At 42.7% G+C, this 19,187-nt stretch overlaps 2 protein-coding genes across 2 annotated transcripts; one reads left to right on the top strand and one right to left on the bottom strand.

Annotated features, from left to right (window-relative positions):
- Positions 1-1,057: 1,057 nt before the first annotated feature.
- Positions 1,058-3,071, top strand: LOC124407470. Its single transcript, XM_046883612.1, has 2 exons — positions 1,058-1,078; positions 1,152-3,071. Exons 1-2 carry the CDS (start codon positions 1,058-1,060, stop codon positions 3,069-3,071), a joined length of 1,941 nt encoding a protein of 646 aa, XP_046739568.1.
- A 12,794-nt stretch (positions 3,072-15,865) lies between these two features.
- LOC124407466 lies at positions 15,866-16,612 on the bottom strand. Its single transcript, XM_046883605.1, has 2 exons — positions 16,349-16,612; positions 15,866-16,049 (listed from the first exon to the last, which is right to left on the bottom strand). The coding sequence occupies exons 1-2, from the start codon at positions 16,573-16,575 to the stop codon at positions 15,866-15,868; spliced, it is 411 nt and encodes a 136-aa protein (XP_046739561.1). The 5' UTR covers positions 16,576-16,612.
- Positions 16,613-19,187: the final 2,575 nt, after the last annotated feature.

Here is a 19,187-nt window from a genome sequence, read left to right as displayed (position 1 = left end):
ATTATAAAGGTTTGAATGGACGTCAGCGAGTCAGTTACCGAGGAGAAAAGTCTTATGTGTTGCTTGAGTGGGAACTGGGATTGAAGTGAAGTACGTTAGACGGGCATGGAGACCTAGCTGGTCGCGAGAGATGGGCATGCTGACTAGGCGAGGATAAGGACTGGGTGTAGGGTAACTGTGAGACTGTGGGAAAGCAATGTAACGTCTTCGGGACGTAACACGCCCCCCCTTCGGGAAGAACATTCGGTGAGGGTACAGAGCCGAATGTTCGAAGGAAAACCGAGTTTTTGGGTAATGTACTGACTCACTTACGAAAGATTACAATATAGTTTGCCTTAAAGAATATAGCGCCTAGGGTTAATGCCCGTTTAAGCGGGTTAGTATACATTTTTAGCAGAAATGTTTGTTTTTTTTCAAATTTTGAATGTAACAATAGATATGTTTTCATAGTTTAAGTATGTAGTAGTTACATAACCGTGATAGGGAAATTACAATCATAGTGAAATTATAATTTTAGGATTATAAAGATACAATTATAATTAAATTATAATTTTAGGGTTTTGATTGTAGATAATATAGATACAATCAAAGTTAAATGACAATGTCAGGGGTATAATTGTAGATGGTATAGATACGATTATAGTTAAATTATAATTTTTAGGGTTTAGATTGTAGATAGTATAGGGTAAGTCCGGGGGAGATGGCCTTAAGGGAGAGATGGCCAACTCAAAAAAATTCTATAAACACTCGCTTAGTGTCGCTAGTTATCACTCAGTTCGCTTCAAGTCGTGCGTACGAAGATCTGCGCGCAAAAATATTTGCGACTAAATGACCAAAGGTAAGTAAATCCACCTGTTTTCTTTTGCCTCGTGTGAAAATTAGTTAAGGAGTTCATGTTACCAGTTCTGGTTGGCCAGCTTTTGAAAAATAATATAATTTCAAGTGTTTTCGGAACGGCTCATGAGTCGAGCTTGAACATAACCTCAAAATAACCACAAGAACTCATACATTTTGTCTCGTGGCTAGTGTGGCCATCTCTCCCCGAAAATTAGGAGAGATGGCCACATTCGGTCAGGGTGTGATGGCCTTACTATGAATAGCGATGTTTTTATAATTTTTGAATTGAGAAAACATGTTTACGTTAATTTCAGATGCCAAATAAATACCAAAGACAAGCTTTAGCTACCCGAGGGAAATGGACCGAAGAGTCATTAAAGGCTGCAATAAACGCTTTGAAAAATGGTGAAATGTCAGTTTATGCAGCTGCCAAAGCCTATCAAATTCCAAGGAAAACCTTAGAAATGCGTTTCAAAAACAATAACGACAAAAAAGGACCTATGGGACCAACTTGCTTTTTTGGCGACGAAAATGAAAGGAAGCTCGCAAACCACATTAAAGTCATGCAAGCGAAAGGTTTTCCTTTAACGATTGATGATGTCAGAAAGGTCGCTTACCTGCTGGCTGAACAATTGAATTTAAATCACAGATTCAATAAAGAAACTGGAAAAGCAGGCTACGATTTCGTACGATCGTTTTTGAGTAGGCACCCTGATATTGCAATCAGGAAGTCAGAAGGTGTTTCGTTAGCGCGATCGACTGCTATGAACAAGGCGGAGGTGGACGCTTATTTTAAGCTTCTGGAAAATGTTTTGACGGTCGACGACGTGATGTTGGAATCAAGTCATATCTTCAATATGGATGAGACAGGGCTTCAATTGAATAACCGTCCTGGATATGTACTTGCTGAGAAGGGGTCCAAAGCTGTGTCGACAGTTACATCGACTGAAAAAGGAGAGACAATAACTGTTATAGCCTGTTGTAGTGCTGAAGGAACTTTTTTGCCACCTGCTTGCATAATGAAGGGTAAAAATAAAAAAGCTGAGTTTGAGGACGGAATGCCTCCTGGATCGAGGATTTTTATGTCTCAGAAGTCTGCATACATAACTTCGATCATATTTTTGGAATGGTTGGAAACACACTTCGTCTCAAGGAAACCTGCAGGAAAAGTTCTTTTGTTGTTGGACGGCCATTCAACTCATTGCAATTCTGTTGAAATGTTGGAATACGCAGAAAAAAATGACATAGTTTTGCTATCAATGCCGAGTCACACATCTCACTACCTTCAACCGTTGGATCGTGCAGTGTTCAAGTCATTGAAAACCCATTTCTACGAACAATGCCGACTGTGGCTGAAACAAAATACTGGTCGTCGTATTACAAGACTGTCGTTCGGAACATTGCTTAATAAAGCGTGGGGAAAAGCAGCTTCTGCAGAGAATGCTATTACAGGATTCAAAGCTACCGGAGTCAGTCCTTTCAATCCAAGCGCAATCCCAGACTATGCTTTTACACAAGAACCAAGGGAACTCACATCGACCTCTCAAAAAGACTCCCCAGCTACAATTACAGATTCGATATCAACAAACCTGGAACAAGTTTCACGAATTTCAGAAGAGCCAGTAAGCGAGTCTGTTACAGTCTCTGAGCAAACCTTTTGTGCTGAGGAACACCGAATCTCAAACGCAAACCCTGAAATGTTTCCGAAGAAAAGTCCTACTGAGAACATGATTAGCAGTGGTTCTCAAGTTGCCGCGATGCTGTCGTCGACCTCAAGAACTCCACCAAATAAAAATGACGTCCCAGATTTAACTCCAACGCGAATTTTAATGGAAATATCTCCTGTTTCACAAAAAGTTTTCGAAGTACGTAAACGGGCTAAGCAAGTCGGCACACTCCTAACATCAGAAGAACACATTCAAATGAGAAAATGTAAAGAAGATATGAAGTATGCCAAAAGAATGATATCTGACAGCAGCGGCGATGAAGAACAGCCAGTTCTATGCGATACATCAGACAAAAAGGGTGAAGGGAGAGAAAAAGAAAACTGTGTGGGCTGTGGAGAGAACTATTTCGAAACACATCTTATCGAAGACTGGCTTCAGTGTATCATTTGCCAACTTAGGTTGCACGAGAATTGCACTGAATTTGACAACATGTGTTCAAAATGCGGACAAAGGAAAAAAAGAGAACTGAAACTCAAAAAATGCACGGTGAAAAAGGAGAAACAGTAGAAGTATTTACTGGCCAACTCTCCCGTACTACTAAGGCCATCTCTCCCGGACGCGCCGGGAGAGATGGCCAGTTGTGATTTTCAAATTTTATTGTTTTTAACGTTGATCCTATTAGAAATTATTAGATTTTTGTTATTCAATTTATAGTATAATATTCAGAGTTTAAATACAAATAATAATTACAGTCTATATAAATGTAGTTTTATTTTAACTGAACCTTGGAAAAACTATGGCCATCTACCCCGAACTTACCCTAGATACAATCAAAGTTAAATGACAATGTCAGGGGTATAATTGTAGATAGTATAAATACGATTATAGGTAAATTATAATTTTAGGGTTTTGATTGTGATACGGAATACGGTTATTATAATAGTGTAATTCGAGACGTTTTTATTAAACGATATTTGGGCATAACAATGGGTATGTTCTGTAACGTGGCATTTTTTTTGATGCTCGTTACAAGTGGCTCCCCGAACCTTAGGCGGGGCTCTAACAAGGGATTTCGCGACAAGAATGATTATCTAATTCGTAAAGAGCGCCAGGACAAGGGTCACGCATCCGAAACACTGAGAGGGGACCCTTTACAGGGTAGCGAATGGAGTATTACAGGGTCTTTTTGTTCAATTTTGTTTTGAGTATTTGCGACACCAACCAGGGAGATAGACGACGAATTCGAGAGTGTGGAACCGGCCGTAAAGAGAGACCTCAACGGAGGATACACCGCGAGCGAAGGGTCTCACACGAGGCTACGGAGGGAGCGCCAACGCCGAGCTCTGCCGCGAGGGAAACCAAGGCGGACGAGATTCCCGCTGTTGGCCAGCGAACCGTAGCCTGCCTTCCTCGCGATACACCATCATGCCAACGATCGTGCTGCCTCTACGCCACTGACGAGGACTGAACACCGGAGAGTCCAACGACCAATCTGCGAGCCGCGACAGCGGAAACCGACGTTAGCGATAAGCTAGAATTTAAGAGTCGCGTAATTCGATACCCAATAAGATTCGTCAAATTTCGGAAACGACAACGCCTCGGTTTGAATTTTTGGCTCGGCGTGACGAAGCAGGACACTTGGAGACTTGAGAAACACACATTCCTGGTGCTGAATCTAGCGAAGGCTGCGAAAATTTTGTAAAGATAGTTTTTTGGGTTATTGAGAGAGTTGAGCGATTGGTGTTAAAATTTTGGGATTCGCGGAAGACGGGACTATTGTCCAATTATCGTGACGGAGATTTTTCGGGTCTGGATTCATTGCGGTAAGCGCTATTGCTTCTTTGCGGACAAATTTCGAGAACGGTTTAGGTCGGCGCACCGGGTAACGGTTGGCCATGTTGAATTGGGTCAAACAATACTCGAAATTCGTTTGCCGATTTCCTTGGTTGGTGGCCGGAGCTTGATTTTTTTTTGCGATAACGTATCGAGTCAATTTTGGCTATTGTACATGTTGAGTAGAGTCATTCGTTTCGTTATTTGCGAGCAGCCCAAATTCCGCTGCACAGGGTCAAGTCGCGTTCGCGTGTTCAGAAAGTGTCACCTCTCGTGTAGGTCGTGTATCGCTAAGTGTGAGCGCTCTGTTTGGCTGGGTTATTATTTCTGGTTTCCTTGTTTGATTTGTTTCAGAAGATAGTAAAGTTTCGGATGCGTCGCGATTAATCGCTTCGATTTAAGTTGTTAAGTAAGAATTACTGTCGAGTACTTGTAGGGTATGTTTTGCGATTAGCGCGATAATTCTGTTCGGGTTTGGCGAATAGCGCCGATATTTATAATTAAGGGAAGGACGATCACGAGTAGCGTGTTCGTATCGTTGTCGATTTTCTGTATTTTGATTTTTGTTTTGTTGATCTCGTTGAGACGAGGAACGCGACTAGCGCACGTAGATTTAAGGTCTAGTTAAGATTTGATTTTCTTTCTATTTTGTTTGTGGAATCGCGGGAGGCCTTTTTCCTTTTGTTTTGTATCGCTTCGAATTTTTTTTTTTTTTTTGAATATATTATTTTATTTTATTTTGTTAAATTCTGTATCGTGTCGAGTGTCCGTTCTTTCTCTCCGCAAAACTACCCACCCCCTCTCCGCGGTACTGAGCTACCTGGCATAGAGAAGGATAGCCGAGGAATTGCGAAGGTAAAGATTCGAGGCGTGTTTATCACGCCAGGCGCCCAACAAAATTTCGAGATAGCTTTGGTAAACTGCAGATTGCATCGCAGGTTGCCGAATCATTGTGCACCAGGTTAACTCTTGGGAACTTCTCCGGGTGAACAAGAGCGGCGAAAAACCTCGTCACAGTTCTTATAAGTCTGTAGTAGAGGGCTTAGTCTGTCCAGATGAAGAGGGAGTCGGAACTAGCGTCAAGGCTCTGATCGCGGGGCAGTTTACGTGGGTGTTGTCGTAGCTTGGATATTTTCATCATTTCAATTTATGAATGAGCTCGGAGCAGCGACGAAGTGCGAGGAGCCAGGTCGTTAGGGAATGGCCTATTTTCTAGGTGAGGGTGGGAAATGACATGGTAGGAAAGGGTTTGGGGTCTTAGATGACGTGAGTCGAGGTTGTGGCGTGTCCGCCTGGATTTACAGCAAGAGTATACTTTTCAGATTTTACTGAATAATGAGAATTTGTAGTAAAAGAAAACTGCTGAGAGGGACGCAAGGCGATTCCGCCATAGCTGAGGTTGGTGGTGAGGCGATGCATGTTACGGGTAGATTGATAATATACGGCTGTTGGCTTCTAAAGGGGGTTTAATTTGAATCATTCTCTTCCTGTGCTAATTTGAGTTTATTCAGATGGACAATTTTGGTCTTATGGGGGGTGATGAAAATTTCGGCATTGATATCGTCAATTATACGCTTGATCGTATATGCTCCTTTATAGTGGTCGTCAAATTTAGATCGGGTTTCGTTTAGTAGATAGACCTTTTGACCTGCTTCGAAATTTTGGTTATTGGTACGACGGTCATTGTACGTCTTGGAACGGTGCTTTGCTAAAATGAGGTTAGCCGCGGCGTTTTTTCGTATGCTGGATAGGTTGGAGATTAAATCTAGAAGGAAGGAATCGTAGGAACGGGTGTAAGCGCTGGCAGGGTTCGCGTCTGTCGGAAGTCTGGCATGGGAACCAAAAATTAGCTGATGGGGAGTGAAGTGAGGGCCTTCGTGCTTCGCGGTGTTATAACAGAAAATAGCAAAGCGGATGTATTCATCCCAGTCTTTACCAGCATTCGTGTAATGCTTGACGTGTTCGGTGAGAACAAGGTGACTGCATTCTAGCGATCCGTTAGACTGTGGACGCTAAGCTGTAGTTCGAATTTGTTTTATTTTAAAGAGTTTACAAAGCTGCTTAATGACTGTGCTCATTAAATTCTGTCCTTGGTCTGTAAGTATTGCTCGAGGGGCACCGTAACGTGTAATGTATTCTTTCGCGAATGCTGCACCTATTGTTTTGGCAGTGGCGTCAGGTAAAGGGCTGGCGTCCAGAAATTTCGTCAAGTTGCATTGTATCGTCAAAAGGTATTTGTTGTTTGATTTAGTAAGGAGGAGAGGTCCAACGATGTCTAGTGCTACTTTGTCGAATGCATCGGCAGGAGTATCTGTTATCACCTTCGGCAACCTGGTTTTTACTCTTACTAGTTTTCTCCTTTGGCAACTCTCACAAGTTCTTATGAAGTCTTGGATTTGTTCTTTCATGTGCGGCCAAAAATATTTTTGTCTAATGCGGTTGTATATTTTTGTGACGCCTTGATGACCGCCAATTATCGATTCGTGGCATTCTTTAATTATTTCTTTACGTAAACATTCGTCTGGGGTGACAGTCGTGTTGCGGCAAAGCGTGATTGGAATTTGTAAGTCTGCGAAAAGGTAAGATAAGAGTTTTCGGATAACACGAGGATCGAGTTCACCTCAACTATCGTCCGTTATTGGGAAAGCAAGGGATTTCGGAATTGAATCGGTCAAGACTGTTTTCAGTTTAGACAAGAGTTGAAAAATATCATATAGGTTGCTTTCATCTGATTCTTTTGATTTTAGTACTAGAGTAAAAATCCGTCGGTTGTTGTGCTCGGATTCGATAATATCAAATTTCTGTGGACGGGGCCTCATAACTATATCTGGGTCAACGATATTATCGTGGGCAAGTTGTGATGGTATGCCTTTAGTCCAAGAGCAGTCTGTTGATATAAAGTGTGCATAATTGGTTTTGAGCATCAAAAGACCATCATTGGTGTCTTTGACATTGTCAGATACCGGTATGTCGTCCAAGTTGTCAACAAAGTTCGTGAAATCGTGGGAGGTATCGATCAAATCGTCGTCAACATTGGGATCAATGTCATGGTCAGAGTGTGTGGTTTCCATATCGGAGTCGGATTGTTGGGCGCATGTATGGTATTCGGTATCCGTGAGCAAGTTGGAGTTGTTGTCGTCATCAGAGGCCAGTGTGGGTACTGAGGGAGGAGGTGGAGGGTGGTGAGTAGTAGAGTTCGCTGGCCTGGGAACAGCTGTTCGGCGTCTCTTAGCACGACGCGGGGGTCCTACAGGCGGAGGCATGACGACGTTCGTGGCTGGGAGGGGAGGTGGGGTCGCAAGAGGTGCGACTGATTTGGTAGGAAGTTGCGGTTTCTCACGCGGCGGACGAAGAGAAGGAGCGGGGTTACCAGATGTGGAAGGGATGGGGTCAGGTGAGGCGTTATCAACGGACACCGTTGTGTCGTCGTGGTGTGTGGGGGTTGAAAGCGGAGGGTCAAGGCGACAAACGGTGATATTCATTTTTGAATCTTTGAAAATATAGTGGATCATTTTGCGCACCGTGCTCCATTCTAGTTTGTCGAGTCCGCAGCCTATTAACGGGATCGAGACAGATGTTACACCATCTTCTTCCAAGGTTTTCCTAAAGTTGACCAAGGTATCAAAAAAGACGTGTGGCAAGGGTTTGTCACTGTACTTTTGCTTTGTAACTAGGTTATAAATTTTCCGGTTTCCGTGAGCGGTAGGAATAACGTCGGTCACAGACGGGTCGTATTCTCTGAGTTGTTCGCGGTTTATGAATTTACGTTCTGCTAGCTGCGACGCGATTCTTTTCGAGATTTGACAGTCAGCTGATATACAATGAGCCAGGTTATCTTTTTGTTGTAATAGGTCAGCTTTTATTTCTTTAATACGTTTATTACGCGTAGTGGGAAAAGTTTCGCTTTCTAGAAGGAAATCGCTGTACGAGGGGGTGTGGGTATGTGGAGAGTCCGGTAGGTCGGTGGCTGGTTCAATGTCATCTGTTTTTGAGTCGGTTTCCGGAGTTTGTAGGTCATCTGAGTTAAAGGGGGAATCTGAGAAGTAGCTCAGGTGCGATCTTTTATGTGGACCAGAATTTGTCGGAGAGTATGTTTCACGGTGGCGTTTAGGATGGCGGTGCGTCGGGATCGATGGGGGGGCGACGGCAGGGGGTTTAGAAGGTGTCGGGGTTTCTTTATCGCTGGATTCGTCATCTGAAAGATCAGAAGAACCGGAGGAATATATCATGTGGTAGGTGGGATGGGAGGTTTTTGGGTATTTCAGTGGGGCTGGGTTTGTAGGTTCGTCTGTGGTCTGTCGGGGTCGTCGGGGGAACTGATGAGTGTTTTTAATGCGTTTTTTTTTATCTGTCGCTAGAGGATTCAGTCGTGGGACGGGGGCGTTTTGCGTCTATAGGGAGGATTTGGGCGGTGTCGGGGGGCGTGTTTCTGGACAGAGTGTCGGCATTGGTATTAGATTTGCCGGATTTATGTTTTGTATCGAAATCATATTCTGCCAGTTCCAAACTCCAACGTCGTAAACGGGAATTCGGTTTCTTGACGCTTTTTACCCATTTGAGTGGCTCATGGTCTGTCACTAAAGTAAATTTCTGGCCATAGATATACGGACGGAAATGGTTGATACTACAGTACGCGGCCAAGAATTCTTTATTGGGCACTGAGTAATTTAATTCAGCGGATTTGAGTGCTCGGGATGCGTATGCTACCGGTAGGTCGGCGCCATCCTTATCTTGACTTAGAACTGCACCAATGGCGAAATTTGACGCGTCGGTAGTGAGCGTAAACGGCTTGCTGAAGTCAGGGTATTGAAGGATTGATTCCGTGCATAAACAATCACGTAAAGTTTCGAAGGCAGATTGGTGCTCAGATGTCCAATTGAAAGGAGTATCTTTTTTTGTTAAATTATTAAGGCATTTCGCAATTTTTCCGAAATTCGGGACAAACCTACGGTAGTAGCCTAGCAGGCCAAGGAACTGTCTAACATTTTTGGGTTTTTTGGGGACCGGGTATTCTTTTACAGCTACTAATTTATTAGGGTCAGGGTTTACTCCCGACTCAGTTATCAAGTGACCGAGGTAAACGACTTCTTTGCGCAGAAATTGGCATTTGTCTGCCTGCAGAGTCAAACCAGCGTCAGTTAGTCTCTTCATTAACTTTCGGAATTTAATCTCATGTTCTTTTAGGTTTCGGGCGTAAATTACTATATCATCTAAATATACGAACATTTCGTTGCCGTGTAGGCCTAGTAGAACTTGATCCATGAGCCTTGGGAACGTGGCAGGGGCGTTTTTTAGTCCGAAACTAAAAAACGGGGGGGGGGGGGGGGGGGGGGTAATGAGGCGGGCGGGATATGTGGTTATTAGTAGAAAGAATTAATGAATTATTATGAGAAGTGGTTTGGGTAGGAAGGGGGGATTTTTGTCCATTATTTTTGTCGGAATTATTCGGCGGGGTAGACGTAATTTCGGGCATGGCTGTGCTCAGTGGTTCGTCGAATTCTTCCAGGGTTACCGTTGGAGATGCTTTCTCTACGACAGATTCGTTGCAATTGAACACGTAGGAATAAACGATGCCGTTCTGATTTCGAACTATTGCTTCACCACAAAGAACATTGTTGCCTAAATTAATGCGTTTAAGGTAGCCTACTTTGATATCTGGGTTTGCAACTATTATCGGGATGACTTTCGCGGTGCGGGCCTGTATTGTAATAACACGAGTGGTTTCAGGAGGAGGTTGTTCGACTTTGCTGAAGTGGATTGGCAATGAGGATCCAAGCATTACCGAGTTTGAGTTGGACGAGATAGTTACTTTCTCTTTTCGTAAAAAAGGTTGGCCTAAAATACCGTCATGTGGGACTGGGAATGAGTCAGGGACCAAGTGAAAGGTATGGGAGTTGTTATTAAAGCATATTTCCGTTTTTGCAATGGTTTCCGTCTTTTCATCCGTTATACCAGTTAATGTCAAACGTTCGTCTGTGGTGCGTCGTACGAGGGGCTTAACACAACTTTCTTTGATTAAGTTTACGTCTGCACCGGTGTCGATAATAAATTTAGAAATCTTTGTCAATTCAGGGGTATCGATTGAAATTAAAGGGGGATCAGCTTAAGCTGTTATTAAGATGTGGCTTGTGGATCGGAACGCTAGTTGTTTGCATAGCTCGCGGGCGCGTTCTCTCCGCGGGTAGTGTTGCCGTTTAAATGTTGATTCGAACTTACACGGTTTTGATTATTACGCGCGGGAGATCTACATTGGTCTGATGTGTGGCCTCTGCGCTTATAGTTATCGCAGTACAGTTGTTCGCTTCTGTTGGGTTGGTTGCACTCATTGTAAAAGTGGCCCATTCTGCGACATTTGGTACAGTATCTTGTATATTGCAGGCGATGGCATTCCGTGATCGGGTGATCTCGGTGGTTGCAAAATTGGCAAATAATCGGTCCTCGTTCGATCTGCGGGAGGCGCGAGGGTGCTTGCACCGAGGGCTTGGGCGTAGGACATGGGTTCGATACGGGGCGCTTGCTGATGCGCGTAACCAGGTGTGGGCAATGACATTAGAGGGGGAATGAGGGAGGGGTTTATGGACACCTGAGGTGGGGGGGCATCGTTTTGGCAGGCAGAGAGGGAAATTGGGGGATACATAGGTGTAGGAGGGGTACAATATTGTGCAAAGGATTGCATTTGACGGTTATTTAACTCGGTCTCCTCGCTTTCGGCGAACCGGACGGCGATATCAAAGGTCTGATAAATTGGTCTGATGGTAGCTATTCTCCACTCTAATCCTGGTCTAAGCCCTCTAATGAACGTTCTAGCAGTGTCTTTTCTTAAGTCATTTAGCAAGGCGGTTGCTATGTCTTGCGGGTATTTTTTTTCGATAGCTTTGCTTATTTCGTTTGATATTAAGTACTCTTATTCTGCATGAGTAATCGATGATGCGCTCACGCGGTTGTTGGGTAATTCTATCTAATTAAGTTGATAATTGACGTACGGGGATATTCGGACGGTATGCTCGGCTGAGGGCCGTTATAAGGTCTTCGACGTCGTTGCAATTAATGCCTACTAAATATCGGAAAGCGGGACCGGTAATTTTTGATTGTGCAAATTTAACAAGGGTCATTTTGTCTGAAACTCTAATAAGAGTTTCCACGTGGCGCAATTGTTCCACAAATTGGTCAAAGGGCATGTTGTTGCCATCGAACGCAGGGATCGTCAGTAAGACGTCTTTTACCGACCAAAAAGATGAACCGGTCTCATTAGTTGGTGACATATCGATTTTCGTAGATGGGCAATGGGTACAGGGATAAATATCAACTTTTTACTAAGGATTACAACGAACTTACAGAGCAAAGATGAACACAAACACAAGGTACAGCATGGTTGTAGGCGACTGAAGACAGGTGAGACTTGAAGAGGTGATGCACGTCGTCCGTCGGCACGAGGAGGGTGTAGGTGGGGAAGTCCGCTGCGTGTTGAAGAGTCTCGGTTTGGTGTTCCAGGTATCTGAGTGATGCCAATCTTGGGTCCAGATTCTTGTTCCAGCGTCGTAGGGGTCCAGAAAGGGGTGGGGGCTAATCACAATTTTGTGTTCCGAAAGATGATGTGTGGTATAACTCGGCTGTCGTCCGTATATTTCCACTCGTTGCACAGTTCGTTGCGAGTTCTGCATTTGTCAGGTACACACTTGATCTGCCGGCGAACACTCTCGACGTGGCTATTACTTATTGATATGGTATCGGGAGTTTTGCGTATTAAGGGGTAAGGCCACTGTAAATTTTTTGAAAAATCGATTTTTTTTTTATTGGCTTAAAAAATAGTTTAAACCCTTTAGAATAAGAAAAAAAAGGTCCCGTGCGAGAACAATTTTTGTTCCACGTGTCCTTTCGAGCCTTTTGAGCATTATGAAGAAAAATTTCGTTAGTTTAGCTGCAGCAAGCGCACAGTAAAGAGCGATTTATTCTTCATAAGTGACGATTTTTGCGTGTTTTCCGTGGTTTTTTTTTCCGATTTCACTGTAAAATTTGCGAACGCGTTAGTTGAAATGGGTGATCGAGTGTATCTTGGAAAAAAAGGTACGAAAACCGCGTATCCAACGCGGCGTCGATCAGGCGGGATGAAACGACGACCCCTGACGGATATCATATTCAATGGCGGCCTTACCAACGTCTTGCAAATATTCAAGATGTTGGAGGTGGAAATTGGTGCCCAATTATATAATTTCTGCATCGAAGCCGACGCCGAACGCATCACGCACGCCGAGGCATCTCTGAGCGACGCGGCAAAAAGTGCGCGCGCGCTCCAAAAATCGACCAGGAAAGACGAAGAAGACGAAAATTTGGCCATCGAAGGACAAATGTATGGTGCTGGAATTGCAGACTAACGGTACAAATTTTTTTTACCTCCTTTTTTTAATTTTTTCCCATAAAAAACTAGTCGTAAAACTTTAAACGCGTTTTTCTCGAAACACGGTTTTTCAAAATGGCACGCAGCATCACTCGAACAATTTTCATTTTTTTTACTTGAAATTTTTACCAGATGTGAACATTAACATTATCTTGAGAATGTCGATCGGGATTTTCAATAACTTTATTTATTGTTTTTTTATTAACAAAAAACTAGCCGTTTTTTTCGTAAAAAATCATTTTTTTTTTTCAAACGCACGCCAAATCCACAAAAATTAATACTTTTTAAAATCCGATCGACATTCTCTAGCTATAACCCTCTAGATTAACGGTTTTTTTTTTTTTTGTTCTAGATTCAAAAGTGCAGCAGTGGTGCTGCGTGCCGCGGAGCCCTGCAAGCAAAACATGCCCCGGGAAGATGGCTGTGGAACCGCCATTTTGTTTTTTTTTCGCTGTAAAAAAATTGGATAATAAAGTTTAATGTATGCCCGATAACACCCTTAAAAGTTTTTTTTCAATTACCTTCAATTTCGGAAGCAAAAAATTCGTGAAAAAACCTTTCTTTTTGGACCGTTACAGTGGCCTTACCCCTTAACACTTTTCTAGCGTAGATTTTCCGAAGCACTGCACAAAGGGTAGGTCGACGGCAAAACCGCTGCTACCAGAATGTTATGGGGTAGGTTGCGTAGGTTACGTCGAGCGGTAACCGAAACCTACTCTACGCCCAGCCAAGATGTTATTTGGTTATTTAGGGGTTCGTATACGTCGTTTATGCACTTGCGTGCGTCCTTTTCCCCAGTGCAGGAAGAGAATTGAGACACGGGTAGAATAACAGTGTTGATTTAGTATAAAGGTTTGAATTGACGTTAGCGAGTCAGTTACCGAGAAAAGTCTTGTGTGTTGCTTGAGTGGGAACTGGGATTGAAGTGAAGTACGTTACACGGGCATGAAGACCTAGCTGGTCGCGAGAGATGGGCATGCTGACTAGGCGAGGATAAGGACTGGGTGTAGGGTAACTGTGAGACTGGGAAAGCAATGTAACGTCTTCGAGACGTAACACTGGGGACCGTAAACTTCAAGAAGATGCAAAAAAATCGATTTTTTCGACCATCTAGGTGTATACCTCCCCTTAATACCTTGATGACCCCAGTCTAAATCGACTGGAGCGCCTGTCTCATTGATTCGTGGTGTTGGCGGCAGCAATCGGTTCTGATCGAGCTCGTATAATGCCGAGTCACGTGGTGGGTTTGTTACGATTGAAGGAGCTACCTGAGTAGGACCTTCTATCTCCGATTCTACGAGACGCGCGGTATCCAATCGAATTCGCGGTATCGCTCCGGTATAATTACCGCGAGGTCTCGAAATATTAGAAACATTCGGGTTGTCATTAGTTGTTAAACGATAATAGTGATCGACCGTTTCCTGATTGATATCAATATTCGTATGAGCTTCCTCTTGCCGATTTTCAATGGTTAATTGATTATCTGCTTGTTGCATTTTGGAGCTATCTCGGTGTTTAGATTTGTTTCTACATTATTGCAACGGATGAATTCGCGTTCACAGCGTTCTTGATTTCGTAATTCAATAAAACAGGTCTTCTATAGGCAAGTCATCACGACGAGCAAGTTGACGCGCGGTTAACCTCTCCTCGTTTAATCGGTCTAGACTAAGACTGTATATACCCATTCAACCTATATCATTACGTTCGGTGGTTTCTTGGAGCCTATTTACAAGCTGCGTCATTTGGCTTGTCAAATCCTAGAATCTCCTTTCGAAGTATTTCCTTTCCATCATCTGCTGTTTCAGCAATAGTAGGAGTTATATTGCTGACCTTCGATCATTGTTTTCGTTTAAATCCATCGTGATTTTATTTTTAATTTACCTTGAGTCAAGTTTTGACCTTATTTATTTGAATATTTCAAGTTTGACCATCAAATTCCCAATTTCAATCACAACTTTCTTTGATACGTTTATGGTGACTCGAGTAAGTAACAAAATGCTTGTAATTACGTTAGGAGTAGCCATGACATGACAGTCGAAGATTGTTGTAGCTGTCGGTACGCGGCTTTGTTATCCTGGAATCTCTGACAGGCACCGGGGGTGAGAATATGAGAACAGTTCGAGTCTGAGTGTCCTTATTCTTATTTCACTTCACTTAGATTATTTAAATGCAAAATTCATTATATCTAATGAGTGCAGAATTTATACGTGCTTACCTTTTTAATAAATACACAAGTTCACTGTAAATATTGTCCAGTGTAGAGTCAAGCGGTCTACACTCAGTTCTTGATTGTCTACGCAAGGCGACCTTTCGCTCTATTCCTTCTTAAGTACAATACGTAATAATCACTTATAAACACGAAGCGCGTATATTTATTGAATTTATTCCCTCACTTCCAAAGTTAGTCACTGCGATTTGGCCGTTTTATACACGCGCCGCGTTCGTTGGTTTAAACCGAATCCGGGCAGGATCACCAAATTTGTCATGAAGAATTACACACAGAGATGAACAGTGTATTATACGGTTTATTAAAAATAGAATTAAGTACGAATTCAATACAAAATAAGAGTTTTGATCAATAGTGTTAGATCTATGTATAGGCTAACAAGTTAGAATATGTGTGCATTACGTAGGGAGGCAGTATTGAGACTCGCTACCTGACTTCTCGCCGGGCGCGGCGTGAGCGCATACAAGATGCATATAATCGCGAAATTTGAGCGCTTACACTGATAAAACAGCCAACCGCGCGAAGCCGGATGGATTGTGCGATACATCGTCAGTGACGACTCAATTAAACAATCTCAATCTCCTACAGGTTTCTTCGAGAGGATGGTAAAGGTTCGAGTTCTATTACACCGTAATGGGTGGCTTGAAAGTTTACGGATATCTCGTACAGCGGTGCGAAGCGATTATGACTCATGTCGAAGTTCAGGTTACCGTACGGATGATACTCGGAATTCAAGAAGAGCTTGACGTCGATGATGTTAAAGTGATCAAGATGACTGGCATTTATGCCGGCTTTGTTTTTTCGATTCGTTTGGAAACCGAGAATAACAAATCGTGGTTTCTCCAAATGGGTGAACATTTTCACAATCCACACGTGTTTCGTGGTTGCTGGTAGCAGAGGATATTCTTACAGTTCCCAACTGTGGAAACTCATGGAGACGGGCGTATCTTTCTCGATGAAATTTAACGGCGCAATTTTTCGTTGATCCGAGAGCTTCACGTACGGTACTAACCATTCTACTTGATCGATCAGGACGCTAAAGTCTTCTTCTTGACTTTGAACGATGGCATTTGAATCACTCTTTGATCTTGTTAGAATCAGCTCATGCTTCGGGTTAACGATGATCTTGCGATAGTCTCCGGCAAAGCCGAATATCATGCTCAAGGGAATAACTACGTCAAAGTTACCATCGGCGTCACTTAATTTTTTCGTTTCTTGAACATCCAGCCATCCAGCGTTTTCCATAAGTCAACTCTGACCCAGGGTTGAGCGAAGCGAAACCCTTCAGCAGTCTGGTTAGACCAACGTTCTTGCGTTTATCAATCTCAACAGTGTTTAGTTCGTACCGTACATCTTCGAACAAATAGCAGGATGGCGTTATTGACCAAGGTTGTGATCGCTGCTGCAGTACCGTCCGATTTGACCAACTTTCCAGAGATATGCAGCGAACTCTTGCTCGGTAGTATGCATAAATCCTGATGCTGAACGGTGATTCGAATCTCATCGCTGTTGTTAAAAGTTGACGATGCGTACGGTTTGTGCGCATGTATTTCTTGGTGTGCGATTGATTCATCGAAAACGACAGGCGTTTGAATGCTTAAGATTTCCTCCTCCATGGTACGTAGCAGACAACGAAACAGCAAAATTGCAGTTTTATTTCTCGGAAATGACCTTTCTAAACGGTGTCAGTTTCAGACCCAGTGTTAGCAGGAACTCCACGTTCCGACGTGTTAACGGTTGGGGAATCGGTCGACGACTGACTTGATCGCGATATGTCGATGACCTATTATAACTCTTCCTAGGTAATCTGTTATATGCAATACCCATCTTTTATTGCGATTTGATCTGCAGTCTCACAGTTATAACTTCCCCGCGAAAATTAACCAGGTTTCCGTCTTGATCGTCTAACCGAAGATGTACGTGATCTATGGTCTTGACGGTGGTCGGAAGGTAAATGACGTGCTACGGCACTTCCACAATCTTATATCCCGGTGGAACGATAAAGAAAAATTCATGAATAGTATGCACCTTGTGCTCATTAACGTAGGCACCCGTTGTAATGCTGCATTCGACTTGCAACGCGTTGACCTTGAGAATAGCGACAGGCATATCGCTCGTTGTTGACTCAATAGCTAATGACGCCATTTTTACTGCAATTTTGTCGTTTTCTTTTGGAATAAATGAATCATACATTAAAGTCACTACGTCGCATGAAAAAGGACCTTGCGACGGTTTAGGAGTCACAATCAAAAGATTAGCTGCAAGAGCGAATTAGCAAAATATAAACAACCCGATCAATAACCCTGCCAAATTTTTCATGTGGGTTAACGAAAATATTAAAACTATTAATACTGAATTCTTTTTTCTTGATGATTATAAAACGGAAGCTCAAAAACTCCAAAACCGCTTCCAGAAAGCGAAGACGATTCGCTGAACTTTATTCCATCATTCATTTATTCCAAACAAAAACGACAAAATTGACGTAAAAATCACATCATTAGCGATTGAATCGACTATTGCAAATGTGTGCAAAAAAAAAAAATAAACACTCACTTGATTCGTTAATTTACGTGTTACGCTATTTCTGCTTTATCTATCGTCCCTGTGTAAACGTAGGTACTCTGCGCGACGACACCGTGCGACATGTTAAGCCTCCGCGCCGCGCGGTCCCACTCTTTTCGAACAATAAAAAAAAATTTACCCCATTCGAACTCGTTTTCAAATTTGACTGTTTCGTCAGGATTGAGGTGGGAACACGTTGATATTTTTTGAAAAATTTTAAGTTGGTGAGTTGATGATGAAAATAGCAAATGAAATTTATCAACAAAATAATAACTATTTAATAATGTCAAACGCAAATTTGAAATATATCACTGCATAGAATGACTCAAGATCTTCAAAATCGATCTGTCGCATTATTTTGTACGACTAATGGATTCGAAGATACCGCAGTTTGAATGACGCATGCGCGACGTTTTTTGTGATTTCCTGCAATTTTCAACTATGCATATCTTCTTCAAGGAAAATCGCAATTTTTTGCGAAACACGTGTCCCATTATTTCATCAGTAAAATGCGCCTGTAAGATTTAAAAAAAATCGAAATCATTGCTTAAAATTGAGTGTACGGTTTCACGCAGAACGAGCGATATCCGAGTGGTGAGTTTGGTTAGCTGCCAATACGTGCAGTGTAAATCCAAGAAGCTGGCCGATGGAATCGTCAGATTTTTTTAATACATTTTGAACGTATTTTTCAATATCCTAAATTTCATAGCTGCCGGTAGATATGGTGACTACTTCATCACCGACGTACAATTTATTGTGACCGACGTCAACGTTAGGAATAAAATTGAAGGTTAACAATTCGAAAGACCGAGGACGTAATTTTTGTTGAGAGCAAGTTCGATCGGAGGAAAATTTTGTGCTTCGAGAATCGTAGACGTTCCCGATATCGTTAACGTAAATAAATCATCCATAACTGCAAGTGTTGGACTGACATTATTAAATTACGTATTATGTTTATATAGCTCACCGCTTAGAAATTTCAAACAGAGGTGTCCGCAATCGAATGTATCGTAATCCTGATATCTTTTATCATTGTGCTTAACGCTACCAACACCGAGATATTTCACGAGGTCGAACAGAGGTTGAAGGTGGCCGAAACTGTCGAAATGAACGACATCGTTGCCACGTCTCTTGTACGCAACCCAGTGTGTCCCGGGACCATCCTTATCGTCAAGATTAACGACAGCTGTCTCGTTTTTACGCGGTCCGTTTTTGGGCATTTCGTTGCGCATGAAAACACCTCGGAAGTATAGAATTTTTATCATTTTTGCATACTTCAACAAATCCCAGTTAGTTGACGCTCGACGTGGTAGCTTTACATTTAGTTTTTTGAAAGTCAAAGACCAAAACCCTTTTTGTACGGCTTCAGGTGGAGACCTTTACCTAACGCGATCGCTTCCATCGTTTTGTTATGTCGTTTGGATACCTCAAATTCTCGTTTAGCCGCGCTCGCATCGTTCACAGCCTCCGCTATACCAAGCAGCACCCCCTGTTAACTCACTCGTAGCGCTGAGACCGGCAAATATAGGTATGAGAAAAGGTAGAAATCCACCAACCTTTAAGGGTACCGGTAGAATGCGTGGTTATCGAAGGTTATGTTTGACGCCATTTTTTTCACATCTTCTCGAGCATCTTTAAATGCAGACTTAATGCTTGTTTTTGTGTT

Source organism: Diprion similis, chromosome 6 (genome assembly GCF_021155765.1).
Source record: "Diprion similis isolate iyDipSimi1 chromosome 6, iyDipSimi1.1, whole genome shotgun sequence".
NCBI classification, from domain to species: Eukaryota; Metazoa; Arthropoda; class Insecta; order Hymenoptera; family Diprionidae; genus Diprion; species Diprion similis.
This window is presented reverse-complemented; position numbering and strand designations above follow the sequence as displayed.

Coding starts and splice junctions, on each gene's coding strand:
- LOC124407470 (XM_046883612.1), top strand. CDS start 1,058: ATGGCCACATTCGGTCAGGGT. Junction 1,079..1,151: donor TGGCCACATTCGGTCAGGGT/GTGATGGCCTTA, acceptor CGTTAATTTCAG/ATGCCAAATAAATACCAAAG.
- LOC124407466 (XM_046883605.1), bottom strand. CDS start 16,575: ATGGAGGAGGAAATCTTAAGCATTCAAACGCCTGTCGTTTTCGATGAA. Junction 16,050..16,348: donor ACTGCAGCAGCGATCACAAC/CTTGGTCAATAA, acceptor GCTGATTCTAAC/AAGATCAAAGAGTGATTCAA.